This window comes from Haliotis asinina, chromosome 3 (assembly GCF_037392515.1).
Source record: "Haliotis asinina isolate JCU_RB_2024 chromosome 3, JCU_Hal_asi_v2, whole genome shotgun sequence".
Classification (NCBI taxonomy): Eukaryota; Metazoa; Mollusca; class Gastropoda; order Lepetellida; family Haliotidae; genus Haliotis; species Haliotis asinina.
The window spans coordinates 22,940,954-22,968,945 of NC_090282.1; the positions used below are offsets into that span (position 1 = coordinate 22,940,954).

At 41.0% G+C, this 27,992-nt stretch overlaps 2 protein-coding genes across 4 annotated transcripts; one reads left to right on the plus strand and one right to left on the minus strand.

The window, feature by feature from the left end:
• Nucleotides 1-136: 136 nt before the first annotated feature.
• On the minus strand, nt 137-27,659 carry LOC137276677 (sphingosine-1-phosphate lyase-like). 3 transcript variants are annotated; one of them, XM_067808292.1, is made up of 13 exons: nt 27,532-27,659; nt 18,119-18,478; nt 17,583-17,729; nt 17,204-17,306; nt 8,579-8,744; nt 8,111-8,227; nt 7,804-7,955; nt 7,366-7,465; nt 6,815-6,929; nt 6,238-6,359; nt 4,474-4,576; nt 3,632-3,750; nt 137-522 (listed from the first exon to the last, which is right to left on the minus strand). In XM_067808292.1, exons 2-13 carry the CDS (start codon nt 18,456-18,458, stop codon nt 397-399), a joined length of 1,710 nt encoding a protein of 569 aa, XP_067664393.1. In that variant the 5' UTR covers nt 18,459-18,478; nt 27,532-27,659; the 3' UTR covers nt 137-396. The 3 variants fall into 3 exon arrangements, with proteins under 3 accessions (XP_067664393.1, XP_067664394.1, XP_067664395.1); XM_067808293.1 differs by having other exon boundaries at nt 18,119-18,400; nt 27,532-27,637; XM_067808294.1 differs by having other exon boundaries at nt 18,119-18,286; nt 27,532-27,636.
• Nucleotides 26,334-27,429, plus strand: LOC137276678 (transmembrane protein 79-like). The gene has a single exon (XM_067808295.1). It carries the CDS (start codon nt 26,369-26,371, stop codon nt 26,945-26,947), a length of 579 nt encoding a protein of 192 aa, XP_067664396.1. The 5' UTR covers nt 26,334-26,368; the 3' UTR covers nt 26,948-27,429.
• Nucleotides 27,660-27,992: the final 333 nt, after the last annotated feature.

Sequence of the window (27,992 nt, forward strand, 5' to 3'; positions counted from 1 at the left end):
GGTTTTAATAATGTATACATATTTCAGTTCAATATCAAATATGTTCTCGTCACGATATGGCTGAAATATCGCCTATGTGACGTTAAATATTAACTCACTCACTCACTCACTCACTCTCTCTCACTTCGGATAATGATTGAACAAAATGTTAAGTATTTATTTACAAGCAGTACATCAACCATATGACAATATCCTGTTATCACCCGTGCGTTGTGTCCTTCCAGGCATATGTCCATTTTACTAACTATACAAATAGATTATATTTGTTTTTTCTCATAGAAAATACAACACCTTAAATATAGATGGTCGTCATGAGAACATGTTGTATTTGTGTCCATCGCGTCTCTCAGCTTCACAGCTGATACGTCAATGCGGAGGCTATCGTCGACGAGGTCGTTACTGCACTTTGTAGACCTCACTGAAGAATTCTTTGATGAAATCGTTGATGATAGCCTTATCAGGCACCGATGCCATCATGCCATACATACCTGCAGTGCCTTTCTTGGACAGAGACTTGTTGTTCTGAAATAACGTAGATTATTAATGATTCCAACGAATCACAATCTAACTCCGAATCAGTTCATGATCTAACATTCATTTCAACGCAGAATGTAGTGAAAACGTCAGACCAACTCTGGAAAAAAGGTTCCATAACGTTTGTCTCCAAACAACTTAGTCCTATGAGTATAGTTGTCAGAGACAACGAGTGATGAGTCGGCATTTATATAACGCTTTATGTAAAACTAGAAAAATGTCATCATCGTGACACGTTTTACGAGTGTAAATTAACTGTAAACTGTTGCAGGAATAGCTTCACAGAAAGCATGTGCAGTTTAGGAGGTCAACATTTAGGGGTTGTATCAAAACCTTCCGGACTGGAATCTGAAGAAATTTTATATTCTCTTTGACTTCAATTCTCTCAGATTGTACAGAAATGATGACACGGGAAGCATAATCTAATTCTGTTTCATTTCCACCTTCCTGAACACAATTTGCCACATTGCTAGCGTTATTTTACTTTGTATACTCGTTTTAAACGTCGAATTGTTGTCAGTGTTGCTTTTCGCGGGTCCAAAGACACACGTATTGACCTCGTCACCAGTCTATAATTCTATAAGATATGCTCCGGACAAAGTGTCACGGACGCACGCATGCACAGACGGACTGACGGAACACATTTCTATATCCCTGCAACAACACTACTAAACCCAGAAACGTTGACAGTAATGGACTTATCGGAGATGAATTTCATTGTCTCATGTACCGTGTCAATGAATGGATTGGCTGATGAATGGATGTTTGATGTGACGTCACAATTGCACGTGCTTCCTGCAATAGAGGCTATTCCTGCAAGCGTTTACTGTTTACCCTCGTAAAACTTCGCACGAAAAGTCACAACTAAATGATGATAATTTGTTACGTAAACTTTTTTTTGTTTTTGAGATAAACGTTAAGTAACTTTGTTTTCCAGAATGAACCAGTTTGAGGTTATATTGTGGTTCATTTGAATCATTTTGACCGAAACAGACTATAATCTTGTTTATTGGATAATATACTGAAGACCACAAAGAACTATTTATCTATGTTCTTTATGTTCGTTGGCCATCTTTTTCATTATTTTGAAGACAAACGTTATGTCACTTTATTTTTCTATATTCTGTATATTCATTGGCCTTCTTTTTTATTATTTTGGTGACAAACGTTCTGTAACTTTGTTTTCCAGAATTGAACCAGTTTGAGGTTAGATTGTGATTCATTTGAATCATTTTGACTGAAAACAGACTAAGATGTTGTTTTCAATTCCACGCAGTCGCCAGATTTCCTCCATTTTCTAATGAATAGTATACCTATGCGAGACGATTCGGGCTGTATATAACATGACTTTTTCAATTAAAATTAGGCATAAGGGAGACAACACAGGCCATTTTCATTCATTTCGACTTATATTTTACAAATGTTTTGTTGAAAACATTTTGTGTTAAATGACTAGTCAAACTGGATGAACAGACGTTTATTAATCTGATTGCTAATTAAAACATTCCGTGAATAAATGTTGTCTATGTCTAATTCATGATTGTGAACATTTGTTTTCAAGTGGTATTTTCTTGCGTTTCCTACGAATACAGCATTCGCTGACTCAGTTGGTATAAATGCAAGACAAGGTTATATATATATATATATTGTGTATTACGTTTTACATCATTAATATGTTAAGTACCCAGATGCAATGGCGTTACATGATATTTCTTACGAGTAAAAATCTCAAAACTAACAAATAACATTAAATATGTTGCTGACGAACACATCATTGTATGATATCGTAAGTTCAACTGCAAAGTGCCCCAAGATAGAAGTGTGCCACAGCTGAACATTTTCTCTGCTGTTTATACGAAGACATCACACACAATAACGTGTATTCGCAGGTAAATTTCAACTCCCAGATGTTACCTACACGTACCAACAACATCATATTCAAATATATTGGTGGAGTTAGCTACCTTGGTGGAATGACACCACGTGGCATGTGTTCCAGGAAGTCATCATAGCTTTACATGATGACATTAAATCTTTGAAGGTCATTTAGAAGTGGAAAACGTAAGAAAAGTCAGATTTGTGGATGTCAATTTCTTTATTGTGGATAACATGACGTTCACCAGATGAAGGAGCAAGCATACGCTCCGAAACCTCGGGTTATCCACAATAAAGAAGTTGACATCCGTAAATCTGGCTTTTCTTATGCTTTCCACTTCTTCTTCTCTAAGCCCATTCTATTTTCGCACAGCTTGAGGATATGTTTCATACTTTCCACAGTCATTAACATTTTTTGCATTCAGAAAATTAGACGTAATCACGGAATATACAGGGTATGATGTTGGTATTTGTAAATAGTTCAGAAAATGAGCCTTACACTTCACTGATCCACCAACTTGTCACTCTTAGAGATAAGTGATGGCAAATGATTTTCATAAGAGGTAAATACGTTGACTTTACATTGGTAGAAGGAATTACAAGGTGCAAGCAGTTCTATGTTTAGACACATTCTACCTTACACCTAATAAGTTGTAATTTGAAATTACGTCTAGATTGCCTTACAATAACATGCGAGTTATCTTAGTATTTGGCAAACACATTGGGCAAATACAAAGTGAGTTCATACGCCTCTGGCTAGTGTGAACACACAGTTTTCGCAAGTGACTGTTGAGGCCATTTGTAGAACCATTAGTAGGCCCGTATGTAGGTCACTTCCGAGATCTTAGTGCTGTGTGACACACACAATTAATACCTTTTCGAATGGTCTCATGGTTGTCAGTTGACAGTAAGGAACCGATAATCTTAATGCAGCAATAACAATGTCAGTTCTAATCATCTGCAATTTTCAAACGCATGGTTGTACACTCGTTCCGGTCTAGTAAAGTGATATTTTGCGGTCGAGCATTTTGGAATCAGAACTAGTTCTAGAGTGTACGCTTGTTGCCGGAAATCTAGTGCGGGAAGTAAGCTTGCTTCGGTCTCCCTTAAGGCAAGATGACGCGCGCAAAATACCGGAAGTAGCCCTCACAAGTGTTTTTCCTGCATCTACGTTAACTGCGGTAACTACAGATACGTTTCCAGCACTAAACGGTGTCCCTACCCGGCACTCCTTGACTGAAGAATCCAGGTCGGTCGTGAATGCATCAGCCGAATACTTGTGATGCGGCAGGATAGAGCAGTGGAAACTGTTGGGCTTCTGGGTTCTCTCGATTCTCCAACCTGTTGGTGGACGGCAGTGGTAGAGGCACATAAAGTCGATTCTTTTGTCTTATTTATGGTTGCATATAATAAATAGTTACAAATACATGTAGATTACCCTTCATTGCTCAAGGAGGTTGGATACATATATCACTATGCCAAGAAATTGCTAAATTTGGTGTAATATTGTAGAAAAATGTGTCCTGAATCTAATTATGTAATAATAACAATACGCCCTTTGTGGCGCCGTCTCAAAAAAGTAATATATCAAAGGAGTAAATTGTTTACGTTTTCAGTATGTGGTTTTTTATATAGATATTTCATTATTGATTTGAAATAAAGGAGGATAATGAATTTTCAAGACAGTTTTGACACATTAATGAACTTCTAAAAAAAACCCACAGAATTTTGAAATGAAATATTGCTTCACCAATGAAAAAAAAATATTGTATGCTAACAAGATTCAATATTCAGAAGTAACAAAATATACTACCAGGAGGTATCAACATTATCCCCAGTTAAGCAGCATACCGAAATTAAATTTCATAAGGGGAGATAACTTGTGTGTCCAAAATATCATGAGTGTGATTAGAAGCAAGATAAAGAGAAATAACTGCATAACATAAATAGGCGCTCCTACTGTCGCATCCAGTCGCGTACGACACGCGCACAAACCATATAACCAGCCTCTTTGAAGCACTCACACACTCAAACACGTACACAATCACACACTCACTCAGCTACCTCTCGTTTCCATAGCGTCGGCTACAGCCAAAATGTCCACTTGATCGTCAGCGGAACCAACAGCGAAGCAAGTCATAACTGGGTTTCCCATGATGCAGATACCCTACATGTTACAAACGAATACTTTAGACAAAATTGTACAATTGACAACATCCATCTTGCATGCATATGTCCACAGGAGCCTGTGCTTGCTAGTGGTGCTGTAAAGAATTGTGTGCCGAGGCTCGTAACACGATTCATGAATATCATTGTATCTTCATTACATGGCTCAATGTTCATGATAACAGGCCGAGAACTGTCTGGTCAAGACCCGAATATAAAATGCCCGCCGTCATATTGCTGAAATGAGAGGAGCTACACAACAAACGGATCAAAGGTGTTTCAATACGGTATTGCGGCACTGTACAACCACTTTCTTTATGACTGACAATGTAGAGTGACTATGGTTTTACGCTGCTTTTAGAAGTAAACTTTGGGAATCGAACCCGGGTCTTCAGCCTGACGAGCCGGTTATTTACTGCTGGAACTAGATCTACAATGTGTCAACCAGTTTAGCAAACCTGATAACCCGATCCCATCAGACGCCTCTTACGACAAGCATGTGTTACTGAAGACTTGTCCTAAACCGGATCTTCAAGGGCTGCCTGCTGTATGAGACCGGCCAGTAAACCGGTTCTGGTAAATATGACAATACATTTTAAACCATCAGGCACCTAATCGCCAGCACACAAAGTCAGCCGCCTAACCCGCTCAGCCAACGTGATTTCACAAGTGGAATCGGTGCTTTACTAAGAGAGTGTAATCCATATTATGGATATGGCGCTCAACCCCCAAAAAAGTAATAGAATCTGTACTTCACTGAGAGAGTGTAATTTCAGTAATATCTCAATATAACATGTTGTACCTGACCACTTTCTAAATGGCATTGTGTGTAAATAACGTCAGTGTGTGCCTAAAGAAATAGATCGTGGAATAGAGTGAATATATATATGAATTGCTGTTACAAAAAAAAAGAAGAAGAAAACGAGTTGTTAATACAATTCATAGGGTTGATGTAGCCATCAGTTTGTGTACATCAACCCCATCAATTGTATAAGCAACTCATTTTCTTCTCTTTTATTGTAACAATTCATGTAATTATTCACTCCACAAATTTAGACCCTGTACCATTTGCTTGACAACTACATTAGTATCAGTGTTGAAACGTCGCACTCACTGAATAAAAAAAGTTGTATATCCATAGATCATAGTCCTCATTCTTGATACTTGTCGTAAGAGGCAAATGACGAGATCGGGTGGTCAGACTCGCTGCTCGCTGACTTGGTTGACGCATGTCATCGTATCCCAGATGCTTAGATCAATGTTCATGCTGTTGATCACTGGATTGTCTGATCCCTACTCAATTATAACTGGAATATTGCCGAGTGCGGCGTAAAACTAAACTCACTCACCCACTCACTTACTCACTGATGGAGTGGTGGTTATAGCATTGACATCCCGACAGTCTCTAAATATGAAGCTTTTAGAAATTCTCCCCGAGCTCTGGGAGAACACAAAAGCAAAGGAATCACTCATTCTACTAACGTTAATATTCGAACCTGGCATCACGTTTACCAGTCGCCCATCACAACAGCCTTGATCCTGCTGAAATGTGAAACATTTGAAAAATTTTCTGCAACCATTCGTATCTCATTTCAATGGTTCATCATTCAGTTTGTAGATTCCTATTTCTCGAATTGTCTAACAAAGTCGTGTTATCCTTACATCTGTCTTTCTAACGCCTTCCTTCATTTTCTCTGTAAGTTCCATCAGTTCTTTCGCCTTCTTCAGGTATCCTTCCATCCCCAAACCTTTCATAGAGGCCCAGGCAGCCGCTATGTTGCCACCTGTAGTGAGAAATACAGGAAATTTACACACAGACCGTTGAAAGTAAACATGAGGCTTTGAGTATTTGCTTTGGTTATCGCTAGTATATAGTTACATTCACCCCGAGACAAACATACTTATCTACATAATATACACATGTTCCTCGATACTATTACTACTACTGCTGCTGCTGCTGCTGGTACTACTACTACTACTACTCCTGCTGCTACTACTACTACCACTACTACTACGACGACGACGGCAGCTGCTACCAATGCTGCCAGATATAGCTGTGTTTGCTTAAAACCACACGAAACATCATGTTTAGGCAATGAAGTACCCGGTCCGTACACCTAAAGACAAAGGAAAGGGTTTTTGCCACCAGGCAAATTGAGCAGGGTTGACTGGTGGGGTCTTGTGTCTGGACAGGAGTAGGATCTACAGACACACAATCATGTTCAGCCGAAGTCCTTACCTGGCCTGGTCCCGGCAAGACTAGGAGAGCCATACAGACCGCCTGGCCATTCAGCGTAAGTGAAGATCTGATACTTCCGTAGGTCGGAGTTCCTATAGGCGATTACACTCGCCCCCTGGCAAAACAACAACCTCTGGTACAAAACTGACGCATCCAGATCACAAAAATGTTATTAAGAACTACAATACAATACTGCAACAACTTTCGTTAGTAAAGTGATGACTTTGTAATATGAAGACACATAGAATTAACAACAAAACGAATTAGATCTCATTTTAGAGAAAGTTCAAAATCATCAAGACGAATGATAGCGTTTCCATGCTTCCGAAGATCAAATGGAGTTGGTCAATAAATCAATAATCGTTGAATAAGTGAGTTAAGTTTTTACGCCGCTTAGCACTATTCCACCAACATCACAGCGGGAAACACCAGGAAAGGACTTCACACATTGCACAAATGTGGGGAATCGAACCCAGGTCTTTGGTGTGACGTGCAAACGGTTTAACCACTAGGTTATCCCACCGCCCTATAATCACAGAGAGTATTAGTACCTTGACAGTGAAACCGTACTTGTGAACATCTGCTGATATTGATGTCACACCTGGGCACCTAAAGTCCCATTTAGGAACGGGATAGCCAAGTTTCTCGACCCTAGAAGAGATTGGCAGAATCGAAATGAATTTAGAATGTATACATGAAGACAATGAAAACCGAATATTCTCCATAAAACAATGTATGTTTAATACACAATTTCTGCAGTGTACATCGTGCAAAAACCACGTAATTGTATATTTTTCTTGCGCATTACTTTCACCATTCCTGCACCATACAGATAGCTGTATACTTAAGCATCGCTTGGTTGGGTGGTTTTGGAGCTTCTTGAATGGACATATAATTCTGTGTCGGTTAGCAGCAGTTCTGGTTAAATGAAACAGTCTATGTTAATCCTTCAGCTTACGGGTTTCGTCGACAAACATTAATACATTCACCATGGCAACATGAAACCTCCAAAACAGGCATCAACGTGTAGCGGTATGCTTCTCTTCACAGCAACGGTAGATAACGCTTCAATAGGGTCGACAATCCCGTGACAAAACTGCGGTGCGGAGGCAGCCAGAAGAATGGTGTTTGGTGTGATAGCCTGCAGTTCATATGCAACACCATGGTGTGTCACACAACATCCAAACACATGTACAATGCGAATGAAATTTTGCTTTAAAATATAATGACAATTTATTTTTTAAAAATCAACTTTAAGCGAAAGCCTTGCTACTTGACAAGGATGAACCAACCAACCCTCTCCATAGCTTCGACATCAGCTCTGAGATCACTGTCGACCGGAACATGTATAACCCTCAGGCCGAAGTAAGCCGCAGCTTTGTCCATCACTGGGTGGATCGTAGTCGGGGCTACCTGAAACAAAACGCTTTGTGAATAATCAGAGCGATATAGAAAGCCGGAGTATGCATGTCATCAATGGTGCTACTTCAGCATTATGGTAGAACATTATTCCTTCAGGCCAAGCTATTTGGTCACTTTTCTGATTAGAAAGGTTTCACGGGGCCTTATAAAGTAATATTTGACCTCGTCTTCATCGACACAAACGGTACCAATGTTTAACATTTTCAATATTTGGAAATGTAGTCAAAGAATTTACCGACTTCCCTATTGGGTGCCAAAAGCTCAGTCAAATACAACTTTTTATTAGCAAAGTCAGACCCCATGTGTACTTTCCGTTGTCGTCATTCTTCCAAAGGAACCTACAATTTCAGGGTTCTTGATGGTTGGGAAGAGTTTTTGAGCCCTGTCCCGGTAAGTCTTAACCGCCATCAGGACACTTTCAGTTCCGCCGGAAGTCAGGAAGCCTGCTGTCTCTTCGTCACCGTTCAACATGTTCGCCGTCATGCTGACTATTTCCGTTTCCATCTTTCTACAATGGGTAAGGATTCGTTTTAATCATGGCTGTATTTGCTTTTATAGATATTATACAATAACTGTACAAAATAAATAAATAAATCAGCATGAGCACGGATCTAAGCAAATGTGATACGATGACACGTTTAAACCAAGTCAGCGATCCTGACCGCCCGATCCCGATCGTTGCCTCTTACGACAAACATGGGTTTCAGAAGAACAACTCTAACCAGGATCTTCTCGGCTCACTAATGAGCAAGGCTAAACCTGACGCGTTGCCCAATTTCAACTGTGATGAACTGCTTGCAGCACACTCGTTTGTGACAAAGTGACTCTGTCTGTCTGTCTATCTGTCTGTGTGTCACGTGACCATGGTTAACCACCAACACGAGTGCAGACAGATGATTAGAAGAAAACACGTTAAAGGCACTATATCACACCACACTTCTAAAATAACGTAAATGATCATTTTCTTTCAATAACACTAACTACCAATCACCGGGGAAGCTACCATATAATTTACTCCAAGCCCAAATTACGTATTTAGATAACAATATCCTCGAGCAGCACTGTAGGGTTCCATGTTAACTCTCTTGTGTTTTCCTTGATATAATTAAAGAGGCATAAAAACCTGCTTTTGGGTTACTTTTAATATGCACCTCAGCATGAAAATGATCACTAAACCTTTGACATACAATGAAGACTGCAATGAATAATTTTACTTGTCCTATCTTTGTCTACAATTCATAGGTGGCAAACATGAACGGCCACCTCCTCGTGGTGGGTGCTGGGTAATGCTAAGAGCTCGACGACACCCCCGTAGTGGACCCGGGGGCATATTTAGTCCACCAACCCGTTTGCCGTGGGTTGCGGCCCTGAGTCGGCGGAGGAGGGGGTCCTGGTGGTTAAGGGCAATACGGGCCTGCGACCGTGTTCCTGTTGCTCAACACAACACTTTGGCCCTGACTTCGCCTAGATTTGTGGTCGAATGGGCCCGGTTCGACCAATCGGCTGGTCACGAAAAGCCCTGTGCCTGGTACTTATTTTTGTACACTTTTGACTTTTCAAAAATTATTGTGTGGTCTTGGCTATTTCATATTTGCTAAAAGCACAAGCTATTGTTTTCACAATTTGCCTAGAGGCCAGAAGGCGGTGGCTCATGGGCCAATCTGGAGGGATCTATCTTTCTAGGTATTTTCCTGCTTGAGTATACTCTCCTAGTATCCTTGGTGCTGTCTGACGGAGATCCACAGACATAATCCTTATTGACACTCCATGGTGGGTTAGGGGCTAGGAGAGCGAATCCAATTTAATACAATCATGGCACCCCCACTTCAAAAACGTTCGCACGAATCAGATGATTCATTCTCGTCGGAGGTTGAAGATACTACAGCTCTCACAAGTAAATCCTACGGCACATCCTGCAAGTTTTCTTGTCATGTCTGATCAAAATGATGGTCCTCTTAAATTGAGTCCTTTTGCTATTGCGAAAGGCAAAGAAGGTCTGGCTGGTGAAGTCAAAGAAGTTAAAAAATTACGATCAGGATCTCTCCTTATTGAATGCAAGAAACAAATTCAGACACAAATTCTGCTTTGAACTAAATCTCTGGCCAATGTTCCTGTTAAGGTGTCGTCTCACAGGACACTCAACAAAAGCAAAGACATCGTCTGTGATACAGGACGTTGCCTATCCGAAATGACTGAAACAGGCATTGTTTCCGAGTACACTCTCAAGGACTCAAAACGATTTACATTCAAAAGAGAAAATGAAATTGTAAAAAGCAATACGTACTTGTTTACTTTCTGTCTTCCATCACGCCCAAACTCACTTAAAGCTGCTTATTGTCAACTAAGGGTAGATGCCTACATTCCAAATACCCTGAGATCTTACAATTGCCAAAAGTATGTCCATGGTTCCAAATCTTCCACAATCCAGCTGCCTGCCACCGATGTGGAGGCAAATATGAAGACAGTACACTGTACAATAACCCGTGTGTTTGCGTCAATTATTCTGGGAGTCATCCCACGTCTTCCAGAGAATGCCCAACATGGAAACTCCAATCAAAAATTTCACATGAACGAAATATCACCTTTTCTGTGGCTAAAAAATACGTTATGGCTCAGGAATCTACCGGCCTATCTTATGCTGCTGCAACTGCTTCTCCTGTTGCTTCTACTACAACTCTCAGATATCTTCCATGTAAATCGGTAGCTTGCCAGACCGAATACACTTGGGCAAAATCTTCTGCTCCAACCTTGGTCCCTAGCGCAAACAAGAGAATTGTACACACAAACATCCAGTTCACAAACACTAAATCAGTCTATGCCATCTAGCGATAAGGATCTGTCCTTATCTCATAATAAGACTTCATCTCAAAAATCAAAATCAGACATAAATGAGACACAACTTGAAAAAATCAAATCCAAAACTAGAGCTGACACAAATAGAAAGAATCAAAGTGGTAGAACGCCGAAAGGGGTTAATAATCAGGTCCAAATATTTAACAAATTTGGATCACTCGAAGACATGGATATATCCGACAACAACCATGGAAGGACACATATCTTGCCACCATCCAGGAAGGTAAGGGGTCGATCTCCTGTTCATCCTAACAGAGATTGTTTTTTCACCTCTAATACAGTGGAGCTGTAGAGGACTCTTCAACTTCAAACGATTTACATCTTTTAGTCCAAGATTTTAAACCGTCAGCATTCTGTTTACAAGAGACATATCTAAAGCAGACTGATCTTTTTGAATTACGTCAATATAATGCTTATCATTGTTTTTCTCCTCCGAGTGAGAAAGCCACCGGAGGATCTTCAATCCTTGTTCGGAATGATGTAATCCACAGTCCTGTTCTACTTAAAACAAGTCTCCAGGCTGTTGCAGTGAGACTTACTTTGCATGTTGCAGTTACTCTTTGCTCTTTGTACATTTCGCCTTCCTCATCTGTTCAGCAAGCTGATCTTCAGGCTCTGTATGATGAACTCCCTAAACCCTGTATATTCATGGGTGACTTAAATGGGCACAGTCCTCTCTGGGGCAGTAGTAATACAAACACTAAAGGTAAATTACTGGAGGATTTCATTTCACATAATGGTTTATGCATTTTTATGCATTTATAATGACGGTTCAAATACGTATTTACATCCTGGCACAGGAACATGTTCATCTCTTGATTTAGCTATTACTGACTCTAAATTATTAAATACTAAAGCCTCTGACGCTATCCGATGTTCCTCCATCATCAAGATGGAATTTTAAAAAGGACAACTGGCCATTATATGAAATTCTCTGTGCTGACAAACTCAAACCTGAACTTTTTAATGATATCCCTGATGCCATGAAATGCTTTTCAGATAAACTAAATAACATTGCTGATGAGTGTATCCCAAAGTCCTCTTCAATGTCCGAAAACCATGGTTTACAGATGATTGCAAACAGGCTAGGAAGGCGCGGAAGAAAGCTGAACATTATTTCTGTCACCATCCTATGATCCACAACTTAGATATATTTAAATTATAAATGCTAAACCACGGCGTACTTTCAAGCAAAGTAAACGGCAAGCTTGGCGAAACTATCAATGCGCGAACGCCGATATCAAAGGTGTGGGATGTGATCCAGAAAATCAAAGGTAAGGGCTCTAAATCTAGCATTCACCATCTGAAAGATGGGAACCAGATATTAACCACTGAATCGGATATTGCAAATAAGCTTGGAGAGACGTTAGCCAAACATTCTTCCTCATCTAATTATCTACCTGAATTCCAAAAATATCATCAAAAACAGCAAGAAAAGAAAACTATGAATTTCAATTCAGATAATGGGGAAGACTACAATGAAACCTTTTCGGTACATGAGCTTCATACCGCTCTTGATCAGGCTCACGACACTGCTTCTGGAGCTGGTAACATCCATTATCGATTCCTGAAACACTTAACGGAATCATGTTTGGAGACACTCTTACATATTTTTGATGACATATGGACAAGTGGAACTTTTCCTTCGTCATGGCTTGATGCTATAGGTCTTCCCAACCAAACCTGGACGTATCATACTGATCCTTCCAATTATAGGCCCATTTCACAAACTAGCTGCATTTGCAAGACCACGGAACGCATGATAAATAATCGACTTGTTTGGTACTTGGAATCTAATAACCTAATAACAGATATACAATGTGGTTTCCGTAAAAACAGAAGTAATATCGATCATCTGGTGCGTTTGGAATCTCTTATTAAGAATGAGATAATTAATAAGCAACTAGCAGTGTCGATCTTATTCGATTTAGAAAAAGCGTACGACACGACATGGAAACATGGGATTTTAACAGATTTACATGACTTTGGATTACGAGGTCGTTTACCTCAATTTATATCCAACTTTTTAAATGGCAGGCAATTTCAAGTTAGAGTGGGTTCAACGCTGTCTGATCATTGCAGTCAGGATCAGGGTGTCCCGCAAGGTAGTATTTTGTCTGTCATTGTTTAGTATTAAAGGCAACAGTTTACGAAAGGTTTTTAATAATTCAATCGATGGATCACTTTTCGTGGATGATTTTAATATTTCTTGTCGCGGTAAAAATATGCATACCATTGAACGGCAACTGCAGTTATGTTTAAACTAAATAGATAAATGGTGTCTTGAAAACGGCTTTAAATTTTCCAAATCCAAAACTAATTGCACACATTTCTGCCGTAAATATAAAACACATAAGGACCCAGAAATGTTCTTAAATGGCACTCCCATCAAAGTTGTCAAGGAGGCCAGGTTCTCAGGTCTGATTTTCGACTCACATTTAACTTTTCTCCCGCATGTCAAATCCCTAAAAACTAAATGCTTGAAGGCACTTGATTTATTGAAAGTCGTGTCTAATTTTAAGTGGGGAGGTGATCAAGCCACCCTCCTATATCTATATAGATCAATTGTCCGTTCGAAGTTTGATTATGGCCCGATTGTATATGGTGGAGCCTGCAAAAGCAACCCAAGACTATTAGATTCTGTCCATCATCAAGGTCTAAGACTTTGTCTTGGCTTCTTTCGAACTTCACCTGTTGACAGCCTGAACGTCGAGGCTGATGAACCATCTCTTGAGCAGCGCCGTACATAATTAGCTTTACAGTATATGACAAAACTTTATTCCAGTGAGACAAACCCTGCATACAACTGTGTCTTCCATCCCCTCTATTAGGATTTATACTATAGGAAATCTTCCCTTGTTCCGTCTCTTGGTTTAAGAAAAAAACATTTATTTCTGCTGCCGGCATTGAGCTGGATAATATAGTTCCTTCCCGTCTTCTTTCTTCTCCTCCTTGGCAGGTGGTTAGGCCACAAGTTGACCTAACATTAATTTCATTTAAAAAGTCAGAAACTAATGATTTACAAAATAAGCAAGAATACAATCAATTAAAAACTAAACTTGGCAATTATAAACCCTTATTTACAGATGGGTCCAAGAACGGTGACGCAGTAGCTTGTGCCACTGTTTTTGGATACAGAACAATATCTACTAGAATAGCAGATAACAGCTCTATTTTTACTGCAGAAGCAAACACCATATTTACGGCTCTTAAGTATATTCAAGGATACCCTAAATATAAACAAAATATCATATTTTCAGATTCTCTTTCTTGCCTTCGGGCTATCAAAAATAAAACCTTATGTTGGTTGTACCTACTTGGGTTGTCCGTCTAGATTTGAAGAGGATGGCACTTTTTGTGCAGATTCTACACAATTGGTTATGAAAAGTTTGTAATGTTCAGGGCTGATGGTTCGTGCTCACCACATTTGTGGTGCAAACAACTCAGAACACTGCCGAAAAAATGGAGGGAAAAACGAAAAACAATATATCTGCGAAACCGTACATTTTAGCGACTTGATCAATACAGGCAAAAATGTTGGGAATTCGATTGTGCATGTGTATACAAGATTTTGAAGTGTTAGAACTATTAGTTCTTGAGTATTTGCTGTCAAACTTTGAACGTTTGGAATTTGAATTTTGAATTAATGGGCCTAGACCTTAGGGATTTTAAAGGAAATATGTTCACCTCGATGGGATCAGTATGACTGTATTCCCTTTCAGTGTTATTTATTTGTTTTGCTAAATCAATCGTTAACACATATCTGAATATGCAGTTGAAGCACATTACCACGATTGTCTCAAAAAACACAATTAACTCAGTGCTGCTAACTGTATAAACGCCAAAACGTTATAATGATTTACAATGGTAAGAAAGAGAATACCAGAATTATTGGAATGCACAACACCCAGATGTCAAGCAGGACTATTGTGCGACAGCTTGACATTCATCCCACTGACATAAGTCAACTTGTTCCAAACCAACAAGGTTACCGACTCACCAAGGCCAGGTCAACCCCAAATTGAGGACCGGGATTTAACATGCCTTTCACTACAAATGGCGTCCTGAAGCACAGACGTCTTTGCAACGTGGCTGTTACAAAAAGGCACGTGTGATGAGGACAAGAAGGGTAATCAAGCGTCCAGTCGCTTCACAAGAGAGATCCCTTTGAATGGTGTTTGCTCTGACGTCACTGAAATTTGACGTCATGGAGGAAGGGGCATTGGTCGGATGAGAGAGTCACTTTCTATCGCACGTCCCAGACCAAGCAGACCTAAAACACCCAGCGGATCAGTTCTTCAGGATGTGGTGGTGTGGATCTTTAATTGGCTGGGGTTATCTCTTCCATGATTGTAGACTGGACTTGGTAACTGTTCGTGAAAATCTCAATGCGACCACGACATCCGCTATATTCTGGATCCCGTTGTTGTGCCACATTTTGATAACTACCCATTAGCAACTCGCCACTTTATTTATGGATGACAACGCCTGACCACATCGTTCCAGACTTGTGACAGTTGTGACAACGCTATAACCAAACGTCCATGACATGCTGTGGTGGGCCCGGATCTGAACCCATTGGAGCATGTCTGGCACATTCATGGACGCCGTGTGGAAGCATTTGATCCGCTTGTACAAGATTTGGCATGTTTGGAAACAGTTGTGCGCCGGGAGTGGTAGCGACTTGTGTGAGTTGTGAGGTGTGTGTTCAACAATCCTTGAGAGAAAAACAATTATCACGCCACATCTTACAAATGTTGAACGTGTGCACGCAGTCGTCATGCTCAAGCATACTGAAGCTGTTGCGTGAGATGCAGCGTGCAAGCTGATAGCTCCAATTGAAGTCACTTGCCGATCAAATGTGGCTTTTGCGTAATAGTTTTAAGAGCGCAGTCAGAAAACGCACTGCTTAGTCGTGCGCAGATCAAAGGAAGCACTTGCGATGCCATACTTCTTTCTCGACGTCATAATGTTGGCCCGATTCTGACAAAGGCAAACCCCAAATGAACCTCTACCCTAAGTACAATAGCACCTTCAGATAGCTAAATTACTGCAAACTGCGGGTATTGACGTAATGGAGTGGTCTTTGATATAACCTCATCTAAAACCCATCGAAGACGTTTTGGATGCTATTGGAGAACGTCTTCGTGCCTTGAAACGTCAACCTGAGAATGTTTAAGAGCAGAGCACCATGTTGGTACACCAATGACCCAGGCTGGGTAATGCTGAGGTCACGGGTGTTAGGCAGTCAATAAGACAGCGTTGCATCAGTGTACAAGCCCCAATACAGATGACCATTGTGCTACGGTTAACTGAAGACGGTGCATCAAGCTCATTTTAATGTCCAGTTAAATGTTTTATGTCATTAAGAAAAGATTTATCTCCAGAAACATAGTTTGTTCCATGGGTATGTTTTGGACGCAAAGTAACACATGTGATGTTTCATTTTTGTTGTTGTTGTTTAGTATCTACTATCGAGTGGCAAATGTAATGTGTGCCTCAGTATACGACATTGTTACTTAAAAACATTGTTGAAACAATATATAAAATTCTTATGCCTTTTCATAAATGTACGTCGTCGCTCAGGATGTAAAATGGTAGTTCATCATGAGGTTGGCCAGATAACTGGCAACGCTATGTCAAATGTTGACTAACAGGTAGATTTGTGTGACGACTTTAATGATGTCTTTATGGTGGTATGTACTTTACCTAGGACTAAGGTACAGTATAGAGTGTTGTAAGGTATGCGGTGTTGTGGACAGGTCAGTATACAAGTCACCTGAGAAAAAACATCGGTTTAGTGATGTCTGTAGGAGGTTACCTGACACTTGAATACAACATGGGGTTTAGTGATGTCTACAGAAGGTTACCCGATACTTGAATATAACATGGGGTTTGTGATGTCTGTAGAAGGTTATCTGATACTTGAATACAACATGGGGCTTAGTGATGTCTGTAGGACATTACCTAGCACTTGAATATAACATGGGGTTTAGTAATGTCTGTAGGAGGTCACCTCAGAGATGGATACAACATGGGGTTAAGAGATGTCTGTAGAAGGTTACATGTGACTTTAATACAACATGTGGTTTAGTGATGCATGTAGGAGGTTACCTGAGACTTGGGTACAACATGGGGTTGAGAGCATTCTCGTGCAGAAAAGCCATCTGGAACTGTTTTACCAGTTCATCATGGTCTACGGAGTATCCGATCTTTTCTGAAAAAAATAACCAAACAACATTCATATTGACTGTATTAATTCATATTGTATCTGGATGGGCTCTACATACAATGAACATTTACATGTATATCACCATCAGATAAAACTGCATCCATGGCTGGGTGGGTTAACAGAGCACCTATTTTGACCCGAAAGTCAGTGTTTCGATTCCTCATCTCTGTGATATCAAAATACATGCGTGTACCACATGATGATCCTTCTCATAATGAATGCACGAATAAATGAATGAATTGACAAAAAAATGAAACTAACCCTGGAAGAGTTTGAAGCAATCTTTCTGCATCTCGAGGTGGTCGTCCTCCAAGGTGTAAGTGTAAGCGAAGATCTTGCCATCAATGTGGTTAACCTCTGCTTTCCTCATCTCCTCCATTTCCTTCAGCAACACTTTCGGCTCGATACCTGGATACAGGTGAGTGACCATTAATGCAACAAATACCCCCAAACATTAACACCTGGACACAGGTTATCAGCGTCAATAAATCTCTACAATATGAATGCTTAGACATTGCAATACAGATACAGTGAGTGAGCTTGGCTAACGATGCTTCCATTTGCATGACGAAAAGAAGAAGTGATGCAGATTTCTTCAGGTGAGGCAAGTATCTCGCTGGTAAACAGACCTGCGAAGACCCGCATTTGAACTGATCTACAGTAACCATGAGACTACACACACACACACACACACACACACACACACACACACACACACACACACACACACACACACACACACACACATATATATATATATATATATATACATATATATATTGTCAATTTCCACAAACCTTTTTCAGGTATGACTACTTTGATTGGTTTGCTGCCATCATTGCTGCCGAGGTTGACCTGTTTGATGAAGTTGGTGGCCTCATTCCTGAGGACGTTCACGAGAAGCCCACTCACTCCAGGGAGAGACTTGATGCCAAGGAGGATAACTCTCAACAGTTCCTCCGTCCCTTTGTTGACAAAGATGCTCAGGAGTATGGACAGCACCAGCACAAAGACGAAGTGTTCGATCAGCAGAAACCACATATTTGTCTCGCACGTCCTTACAGGGCCAATACCGACTACTAAAGAACGAGTTGAGGTGGGTGAGACTGAATCACGGACATAGGGCAAGGTACACATGAGTCTGTCGAAACACGTATCTGCACAGATAACATAGTCGCCTGATTAAAACTACGATATCACGGGTTGTGTCAAAATGAGTATTGTGTTCAGGGCCTCCTTTTACAAAGCACTAAGGTAATCGTAAGTCACTAAGGTAACCTTGGTGCAATGTTAAAGAAGGGGACTTAAGGTTTACCTTAACAAAGGTTTGCCTCGTGATGGGAACCCCTGTACGATTTGTTAGGTCAATCAGGGACCCGATCCACAAAGCGTTCTTATCGCTCCGACATTCGTGAGTCTGTGATATACAACAGAGTTACGACTTGTCGTAACGTTACGAACGCTTTGTGGATTGGCCCCCAGTCTTGTTACTGCCAAGCCAATGGAAGTTGTAAACCTTATTGCACGTTGTTTTAATATATTTATGTTCACAACTACACTTTTAACCGACAAATTCATACCGTATGAATCTTTAAGTTTCAAAACCTCAAAGGTTGTGCAAAACACCGCGATACAAATTATAGTAGAACGTAGAATGCGAACATAAAACAATCTGGATCACACGACAATAATGGTTGCGATTTAATAGTAGTGTCACTTGTATTGCGCAAAATCCACCCGTGAAGGTCCCGGGGTAGAACAGGTCTTCAGCAACCCATGCTTGCCATAAAAGGCAACTTTGCTTGTCGTAAGAGGCGACTAACGGGATCGGGTGGTCAGACTTGCTGACTTGGTTGACACGTCATCGGTTCCCAATTGCGCTGATCGATGCTCATGTTGTTGAGGACTGGATTGTCTCTTCCAGACTCGATTATTTACAGACCGCCGCCATATAGCTGGAATATTGCAGAGTGCCGCGTAAAACTAAACTCACTCACTCACGCAATATCCACGCCATGATGGTGTGCTCAAAACGCATTGCCTCAAACATCTATAACAGAGGCAGTTGTGTTCTTCTCAAAATGTATGTGTTTTAGGAATGTTTTTTAAAGTATAATCACAGAATTCTAAACAGTGCTTAACAACTGACGCGCTGTTATAAATTTGCAGTCATCTTTGAAACCAAGAAAATAAAAGAAACTGTATGTTCAGTTGTTCATATGTTTTACATTTAATTAGTACACTTTTTATCTCTCAGTTATAGAGACATCATCATAACATTTCTGTTGATACACTGTAGTTCGGATTTCACACAACAAACTATGTTTTAACGAATATCTTTATAATGAAGAGTCTATACAATATGAGAAAAACTGCTCGGTGGTCAAAGCGTTCGCTCGTCACGCCGATGACCCTGGTTCGATTCCCCTCAGGGATACAACGGATGAAGCCCATCCCCACCCCAAACACTGCTAGAATATTGTTAAAAGCGGCGTAAAACGTAACTGACTCACTCTCATTTTCAACTGCTTTTTGCGTCAGGATGCTTTCCGAGAGGACGTGGTAAGGGGCGTAACTCCGGTTTACCATCTGGGTCGGGATATTGTTTTCTCAGCGTGATATTTTATTGTGTCACGATATTTTCATGTTCTCTTATCGCACAAGCTAATTTATACGTGACAATATAACTGATGGATGCATAGTTCACTTTGATATTTTGCTGCATGATATAAAAAATATTATGTGGCCATTTTCATATTATACACCACATCGACCCAAGAATTAAATACCATCCCCTGAGAAACTACCGTATAATACCCTTTAATCACTACGTAATCACTAGCAATAAGTACGACTTCGGGTTGGTAAGTACATAAACTCTTAATCAATTTCCTCATTTGAAGCGCCACGCGTATATTGGGTGTCATTCATTCTCTTAAAAAAAAACAATTTTCTTAGTCTCCATTTTAATATCTGTCATTCAAAATCTCATTTATACGCTTCCGGAAACTGAGTAACATACCTTTAACATATATTTTGATAACCCTTTATATTAGGAGGGCGAGCACAGCGGCATTCATGTTTTTCATACGATGTCCTTGCGCAAAATATCAAATTGTCATAGTGACGTGACGTCATGAACTCTGCAATGACATCACGTTTCTGTGACGTGTTCTACATGCGGCGACGGTGGGTAGCAAGCAATCTTTGAAAGCAGTTTTGGGTCAATTTTCCATCGGTAATAAACGGAATATTATATCCATGCCCGTATCATACTATGTTTACGTTACGCTAGTCACCACTCACGGACGTTACGCTAGTCACCACTCACGGACGTTACACTAGTCACCACTCACGGACGTTACGCTAGTCACCACTCACGGACATTACGCTAGTCACCACTCACGGACGTTACGCTAGTCACCACTCACGGACCTTACCTTATCACCACTCACGGACATTACGCTAGTCACCACTCACGGACGTTACGCTAGTCGTTACCCTATGACATTAAACTACTCCCCACTCTCGGGCGTTGCGCTCGTCACTACTCTATGACATTAGGCTAGGCTCTACTATTTCAGTTAGACCTGTAAACTGATGTAACTGATGAATCGACATTGTATTGCAATGATTGCATTGGGAATTACCAGCGTCTCCGCGGTAACGAAAACACATTATGCGCAGTTGGAGACAGGCGGCCTACTGCGGCATGACGACAAGTCAGCATGGTCGTTATATAGTTATTGTTGCTATACGAAAGAGAGATTGAAGGTGCAGGGAAACATGATGAGAGATAACGGGCAGGGTCAGAAAGCTGATATTGTTAATAGCTGTTATCATTGTACGCAAGGGTACATTGCAGTTAGGACATACGGTATCAGGCTAACTGTTCCCCGGACAACTGCCCCCTGGCTATCTGCCCACCATCCATTGTGCCCCGCGGACAGCTGCCCCCCGGGTTAGTAGCCCCCCGGACAACTGCCCCCCAGATTGTGGGACATGGCTCTTAAAAAATCCAAAATGTTCATGGAGTCATAAACCTCAACAACACGTGTAATTACTGTCATAGACACCACAACGACATTACCGACACCAACATCGACACCAACACTGACAGCAACACCAACACCAACATCGACACCAACACTGTCACTGTCACCAACACTGTCACCAACAACAAAACTATCACTGACACCAACACTAACACTGACACCAACACCAACACCAACACCAACACCAACACCAACACCAACATCGACACCAACACAGTCACTGTCACCAACACTGTCACCAACAGCAACACTATCACTGACACCAACACCAACACCAACGCTGACACCAACACTGGCTCCAACACTGACACCAACACCGACACCAACAACAACACCCAAATCATCACCATCACTGTCACCAACCTCAAACCCAAGATCAACACCGTCACTGTCACCAACAGTAACAACACCGACACCAGCTCCAACAACACCAACACTTACACCGACACCGACACCGACACCGACACCGACACCATCTCCAGCTCTAACACCAACACCTGATCTTTCATCCACATCACCAACAGCAGTTCCAACATCTGCCACGACAACATCCACAACAGCTTTCACATAAACAAGTGATATGAGAGGTTTTTCTTAGTTGATTCAGATCTCACACTGATTAACTTTTCATTAGCATGAGTCGCAAAGTTCGAAGCGCTGAGTGAGACTATGTAATTTCGCCGCTTTTAGAAGATGTAAGGCTCGCATCCATTCGAGTGAGTTAACGAGATCGTAGAGTGAAATAAATGACCTTAGTGAGGCATGGCTACTGCTAGAGGTTCCGAGAACTGTCTGATAGGTTGCTGAGATGTTCCACACGACTTTGAGGACTGCCGTGGATTTACAATCATTTGTCTGGGGTAGCCTATTGGTTAAAGTGTCCACTCGTCACGCCGAAGGCCCAGGTTCGATTCCCCACATGGGTACAATGTATACAGCTCATTTCTGGTGTCCTCAGCCGGGATATTGCTGAAATATTGATAAAGGCCGCTTAAAACAATACTCACTCAGTCACTCATTGTTTATTCAATATAGCATTAAATATTTTAGTCTGTGTATTATTTTGCTGGTTCAAAGGGTAGTCACAAACCGTTTGTCAGGACAATTCCGAAAGTGTACCGCAAGACCAATACGCAACATAAACATCAGCTTCAGCACCAGCAACTCAAACACCAACATCGGTGTCTCCATTGCGACAACGAATAATTGACAGGATGAGACATAAACCACATAGCCGAAAGAAGACCGAAGTCCACACATCTACACGCCTATTAACGTGTGTACAGGAGCACTATTTTCGCTTGTTTTCTCTCAGTATCGATTTTGCTACGCGCTGACAAGCAGTGCACAAGTGGACATACATGCGTATAAAAAGGGGCATAACTCTGCATTGATTAATGTTTAGCAGTTAGGGACCATTTATATAAACCTGAAGTGTGCTTCTCACTATATATTAGGCCATCTCTTGCTTTCCCAGAATTACCGCATTTAAGGTTTTTGTTTTAGGGGGACAGGTTTTACTTTTCCTAATTTTATATCAACATCAACAGTCAAAAGTGAGTGTTTGAAATCATTTGAAAAATATCGTTCAAAATTAAACTCAAGGACAACTGTTTTCCCAATGAGACAGGAACCGCTAATCTCAGATTCGCAGGCAGACGCTCAACCGCACGGCCACCGGTCCGAGGAAGGAGGTGGGGTTAAATAATCTACTTATAGTTACTGTCATTATTGTTTCAGTTATTGTTATATAGCTTCATTAAATGATCATTGTAATAATCCATCACTGACGGTATATATGTTAGAGAAAACACTTCTCCTCAGTTTTGGTAGACAAAGTAAAACCATCCTACACATAATTTATGGAGGTTGGGGTGGGAAGATGGTGATTTGTATGGAGTATCACGTACAATATGAAGCGAATGTACTTAATGTACAAAGTAAGTAAAACACCCCCACCATCACCCCAACAAATTGGGTTCAGTTATTATTATATATGTGGGAGGCATCATCAGTTTGTGTTGTTTTATAATTCGTTATCTAAGTAACGATAACCCTACACAGTTTCCACTTATCTTTTCTTGCTTCCTCCCTTATTTTCGTTATTGAGTGACCGGAGCTTTTTGCCTGGTAAACTTATTCCTCGAGAGTCTTAACTTACAACCCAATACGATCCACTTCGTGCGTACATGTGACAGCACAGGTTTTGTCCCTCGTCTCATTAGAGTGAGTGAGTGAGTATGGTTTTACACCGCAATAACAACAGTTCAGCAGTGTCACTGCAGGGGATAAACTGATCTTCAGAAACCCATGGTTCTGAGATGCCACAAACGGGATCAGATGGACAGGCTGTTTGACTTGTTTGACGTGAGACCGATGCTTATGCTGTTGGTGGGATTGTCTTGTCCAGACTCAATTAGTTACAAACCGCCGCCACATAGCGGGAATATCTCTACTGCGTCGTAAAACTAAAGTCACTTACTTACTTAAGCAACAATGCAAGCATGTTTGTCTGTCAGGCGACTGTTGGGATATTCCGCTCAGGCTCATCGCATGGGCAATACATGTCATCGTAAATACGTGTATCGAGGATCCTAATTCCAAGACCTATGATCATGATGTCAGTCACTGGATTGTCTGGTGCAGATAAGATTCTACAGGCCGCTGTCAACCAGTGCATGTCTCTCCATCACCACATGACAGGGCTTTCCATCACCACATGGCATATCATGCCATCACCCCGTGTTTCCATCACCAGATGACAGGATTCTACAGGCCGCTGTCAACCAGTGCATGTCTCTCCATCACCACATGACATGGCTTTCCATCACCACATGGCATATCATGCCATCACCCCGTGTTTCCATCACCAGATGACTCTCCATCGCTACATGGCATGTCTCTCCATCACTAGATGACATATCACGTCATCACCACGTCTCTCCATCACCAGATGACATGTATCTCCATCGATGCATGACATGTGTCTCCATCACCACATCACATATCTCTCCATTACCACATATACTATCAGCCAGACCTCACACTACAGGCACGGTGTAGTTAGATTACAAAGTAGGGGCGGAATACAACATGTTTGTTCCAGGAGTAGGTCAGCAATAAATGAGAACATCGCTGTTAGACATTTCCTGTGTATGGAAGACTGGATTAACTCTATACGCCTTACTTTATGTATGCTTTTGCTTAAATTCATAATATTTGGTTACAAGCTGTATTGTGGCGTCATTGTGTAACTATGTAACTAAATATACTAATAACACGTTTTTGTTCTATAAACACTCTTTTCAAACGTCTTTGCCTTGGGCAAAGTAATATTTTTTTATTACTTCGGTTAGGGAAGATTGGTTTCGGGCTTACAACTGATCGTCAGCAACCGAAGCAACGTGTCTTAATTGTCTGGGTTGTCTGGTTCAAGTTCAGTTATCTGCAAACCGCCGTCACGAGGAATACTGCTCAATACAGTATTAGACTACAAGCAAACAGAGAAACTTATGACGTGTGTTGATTGTTGATGATGGTCATGTGACACAGGACTATCTTTATATCATTACTATTAATGACATTTCTACGCCTTGAAAGAAAATTACAGAGCATCTAAGATTCTTTAATCAGGATTTTCTCACGATAAACCTTTCTATCCAAATACATATTTTTCTGCATCTGGAGTTTTCCGAACACAACGGTCCGTAGGAATTACGGACTAAAACTAGTGCACAGGAATGCATCATCCAAACCTGTTCACTGGATATATACTGTGTGTGTGAGATCAAACGACATCGTTCAGGAAGTAGATTTTCTACAATACTCTGACATCATGGATTACGTAACTCAAAATACTATATCATCAAAACTTCATGGCGTCACAATGGTATGATATCGCTGCACTGACGCACCGTGTTGAGACCTGTTCGATTTTCATTGAAAATCTGTGAAGAGTGATTTGGAAAGATGAATGGAATCACACCATCGTGTCTTCTGATATCAAACATATCAACACTGATGATAAGAGTGAGTGAATTTAGTTTTACGCCGCACTCAGCAATATTCCAGCTATATGGCGGGATGATAAAAGTAAACATATTGTAACCTTATTATCGCGTGTTAATATAACTGATCTCAGTTGACACTTGGGTGAGATTCTCTACTTGGTCGTAAAATGCAACATAACTGATCTCGATTTTAGACCAGATCGTTTGGTTGGTGGAATACCGGGATCATGCTCATAATATCGATCACTGGGTTGCATGATCCAGATTCTACTGTTTATAGGTCAGTGTCATGCAACTGAAATAGTGTGCCGCTAAACAGATGTGGGTCGTGACAGCTAATGTAGCTTAACTCGTAAAAACAAAATGAAACACAACCATCTACCATTAACTGTCGTTATCAACAGGAAGTAGTCAGATTTCACTCTGACGTTTTACAACGTTCATATGCACAGGACATAACGCATCGACATGTGCTGGTTGAGTGAAATGTCATTTTAAAGTAGATGTGCTGAATGATTTGCTCCAGACTATACACAGTGTAGAGATATCGGAACTGACCCTACACACCGGCGCTGTTGTGTCTATTGTGTCGAGGGTTCAAATCTCCCTGATGACTCATTCAACGATAATGACTGATGAACAAAGTTCATTCCGCTATGGAAATCTCTCGGGGACATCAAGGGTTGCAAACGGTATAACAAATATTCGTAGATAGCACTGTCATCGCCAAACTGTATATAGATGGTACATGGTTGAACGTCATTCCATATATTGTTCACGTCCACATTGGAGCTATATCCTGCTATTAGTGTTCACGTTTCTTGAAACACAGGATGACAGCGTCTTGAAGTTTTATAACAACCGTGAAGAAGACAAATAGAATATCTCCATTGGGAATTACTTTGTCGTTATAACTTTTACAGAAACTCGTGAGATACTGAGTGGATGAGAGATCTCAAAGAGAATCATCACATCACAGAAGATGAGTGCATATACATCAATGAGACCTAAGGAGTCGAACCCGGAAGAGAGACTAAGCGTGATAAAGCAAGGATGTGTCAGTGTAGGAGTCATGGTAGTCTGTTACGTGACCGGATATTACGTCATGCCATTTCCGGTTCCAGCTTTGTCTACACCCATTGCGCGTCTGCTTTACACGCTGCAGTGGCAGGTGGTTCCTGCGTATCTTCTGTTTGCAGGAATTGCAACTGTTGCTTTGACGAGATTTTTTACACCCGCCATTAACCCCTTAAACTGTGGCAACGATCACATTGTCACGGTGCATGTTCGGTACGTTCAGAACACTTTGGAGCAGTTTGTGTTGAGTGCAGTTGGGCAACTTATGATCTCAATGTATCTTGACGACCGGCAGATGAAAGTGATACCTGTTTTTGTCTTTCTGTTCGTGGTTGGAAGAATTACGTTTTGGATTGGATACACTCGGTCCTATATTCAGCGTCTATTTGGAATGATCCTGACTGTTGTTCCAACCATGTTGCTTTATGTTGTTCTGCTTCATTATTTCTTTATGTACGGCCCAATGAGCATGCTTTGGAGATAGAACACAAACCACAGCAAACAGTGCCAAAATAACAAGAAACGACCGTAAACAACAAAGGACGAGAGAAAACAGTCGAGCTCCTTCATCACGTCTTCAACGTAGAACACATCCAAGGTGTCAAAGGGCTGCACAATGAAACAGCCATACGTGACACAATCAGAGGAAACATAACACCAAGGTACAACAATCACTGATAACTGTCGAAGCTTACTAACACACACCTGAGACATCGGTTGCAGTAAATCTGAACTGCCAAGGGCACGCAAGAAGCAGGTCCGAAAGTCAAGTATTACAATCAAAGAAAACATCAGCAAGGGGTGCAACAGAAAATCAAGGATAACAAAAGGCAAAGGGCGCAACTGGCAGGCAAGGAAAACAACAGGAAATGTGAGCAACAGTTAAGGATAACAGCAAGAAGTGCAACACACATTCAACGATAGCACTAGTCAGTGTTAGCAATAGGCAAGGTGAGCAAAAAAAAACATCAAATGGAACAACAGTAAAAGTGGACAACAGTCAAGGATAACAACAGCAAGGGGTGTAGCAGACAGAACAGCCAACGTGCGGAACAAACTTTGAGTTACCGGCGTCTTGTTTGCAAAACTGTGTGTCGTCAATGACTGCACTTTGTGTCAGCTATGCCACATATCATCCTCCATATCTCCAGAGCACACGCTCCGATGAATCTCCACTATATCCGGGATGCATCTACGGGTCGGCTCGACAATTGCATCACCTCCACATTCGCACGGTAGCCAATCAGTTAAGCCACCGTTACAGCCGAGTTTGCCACTGTCAACAAAGATAGTGGGCGCAGTTGCGAATGTTTTTTTGCAGAGCTACCCAGTTTTGGGGAAAATCATACAGTCTGGAACATACTGTCTGGTCCGAAACTTATATATGCAATATATATGCAATATATACGCAAAAATTCTTCTACCTCTTTCATTGTTATTCTGCATGAATTAATGTTGCCAAGATTAATCGGTTAGATAATTTTAAATGCGAAAATGAGTTGTAATTGCTACGCTGAACTTCCCAGCTT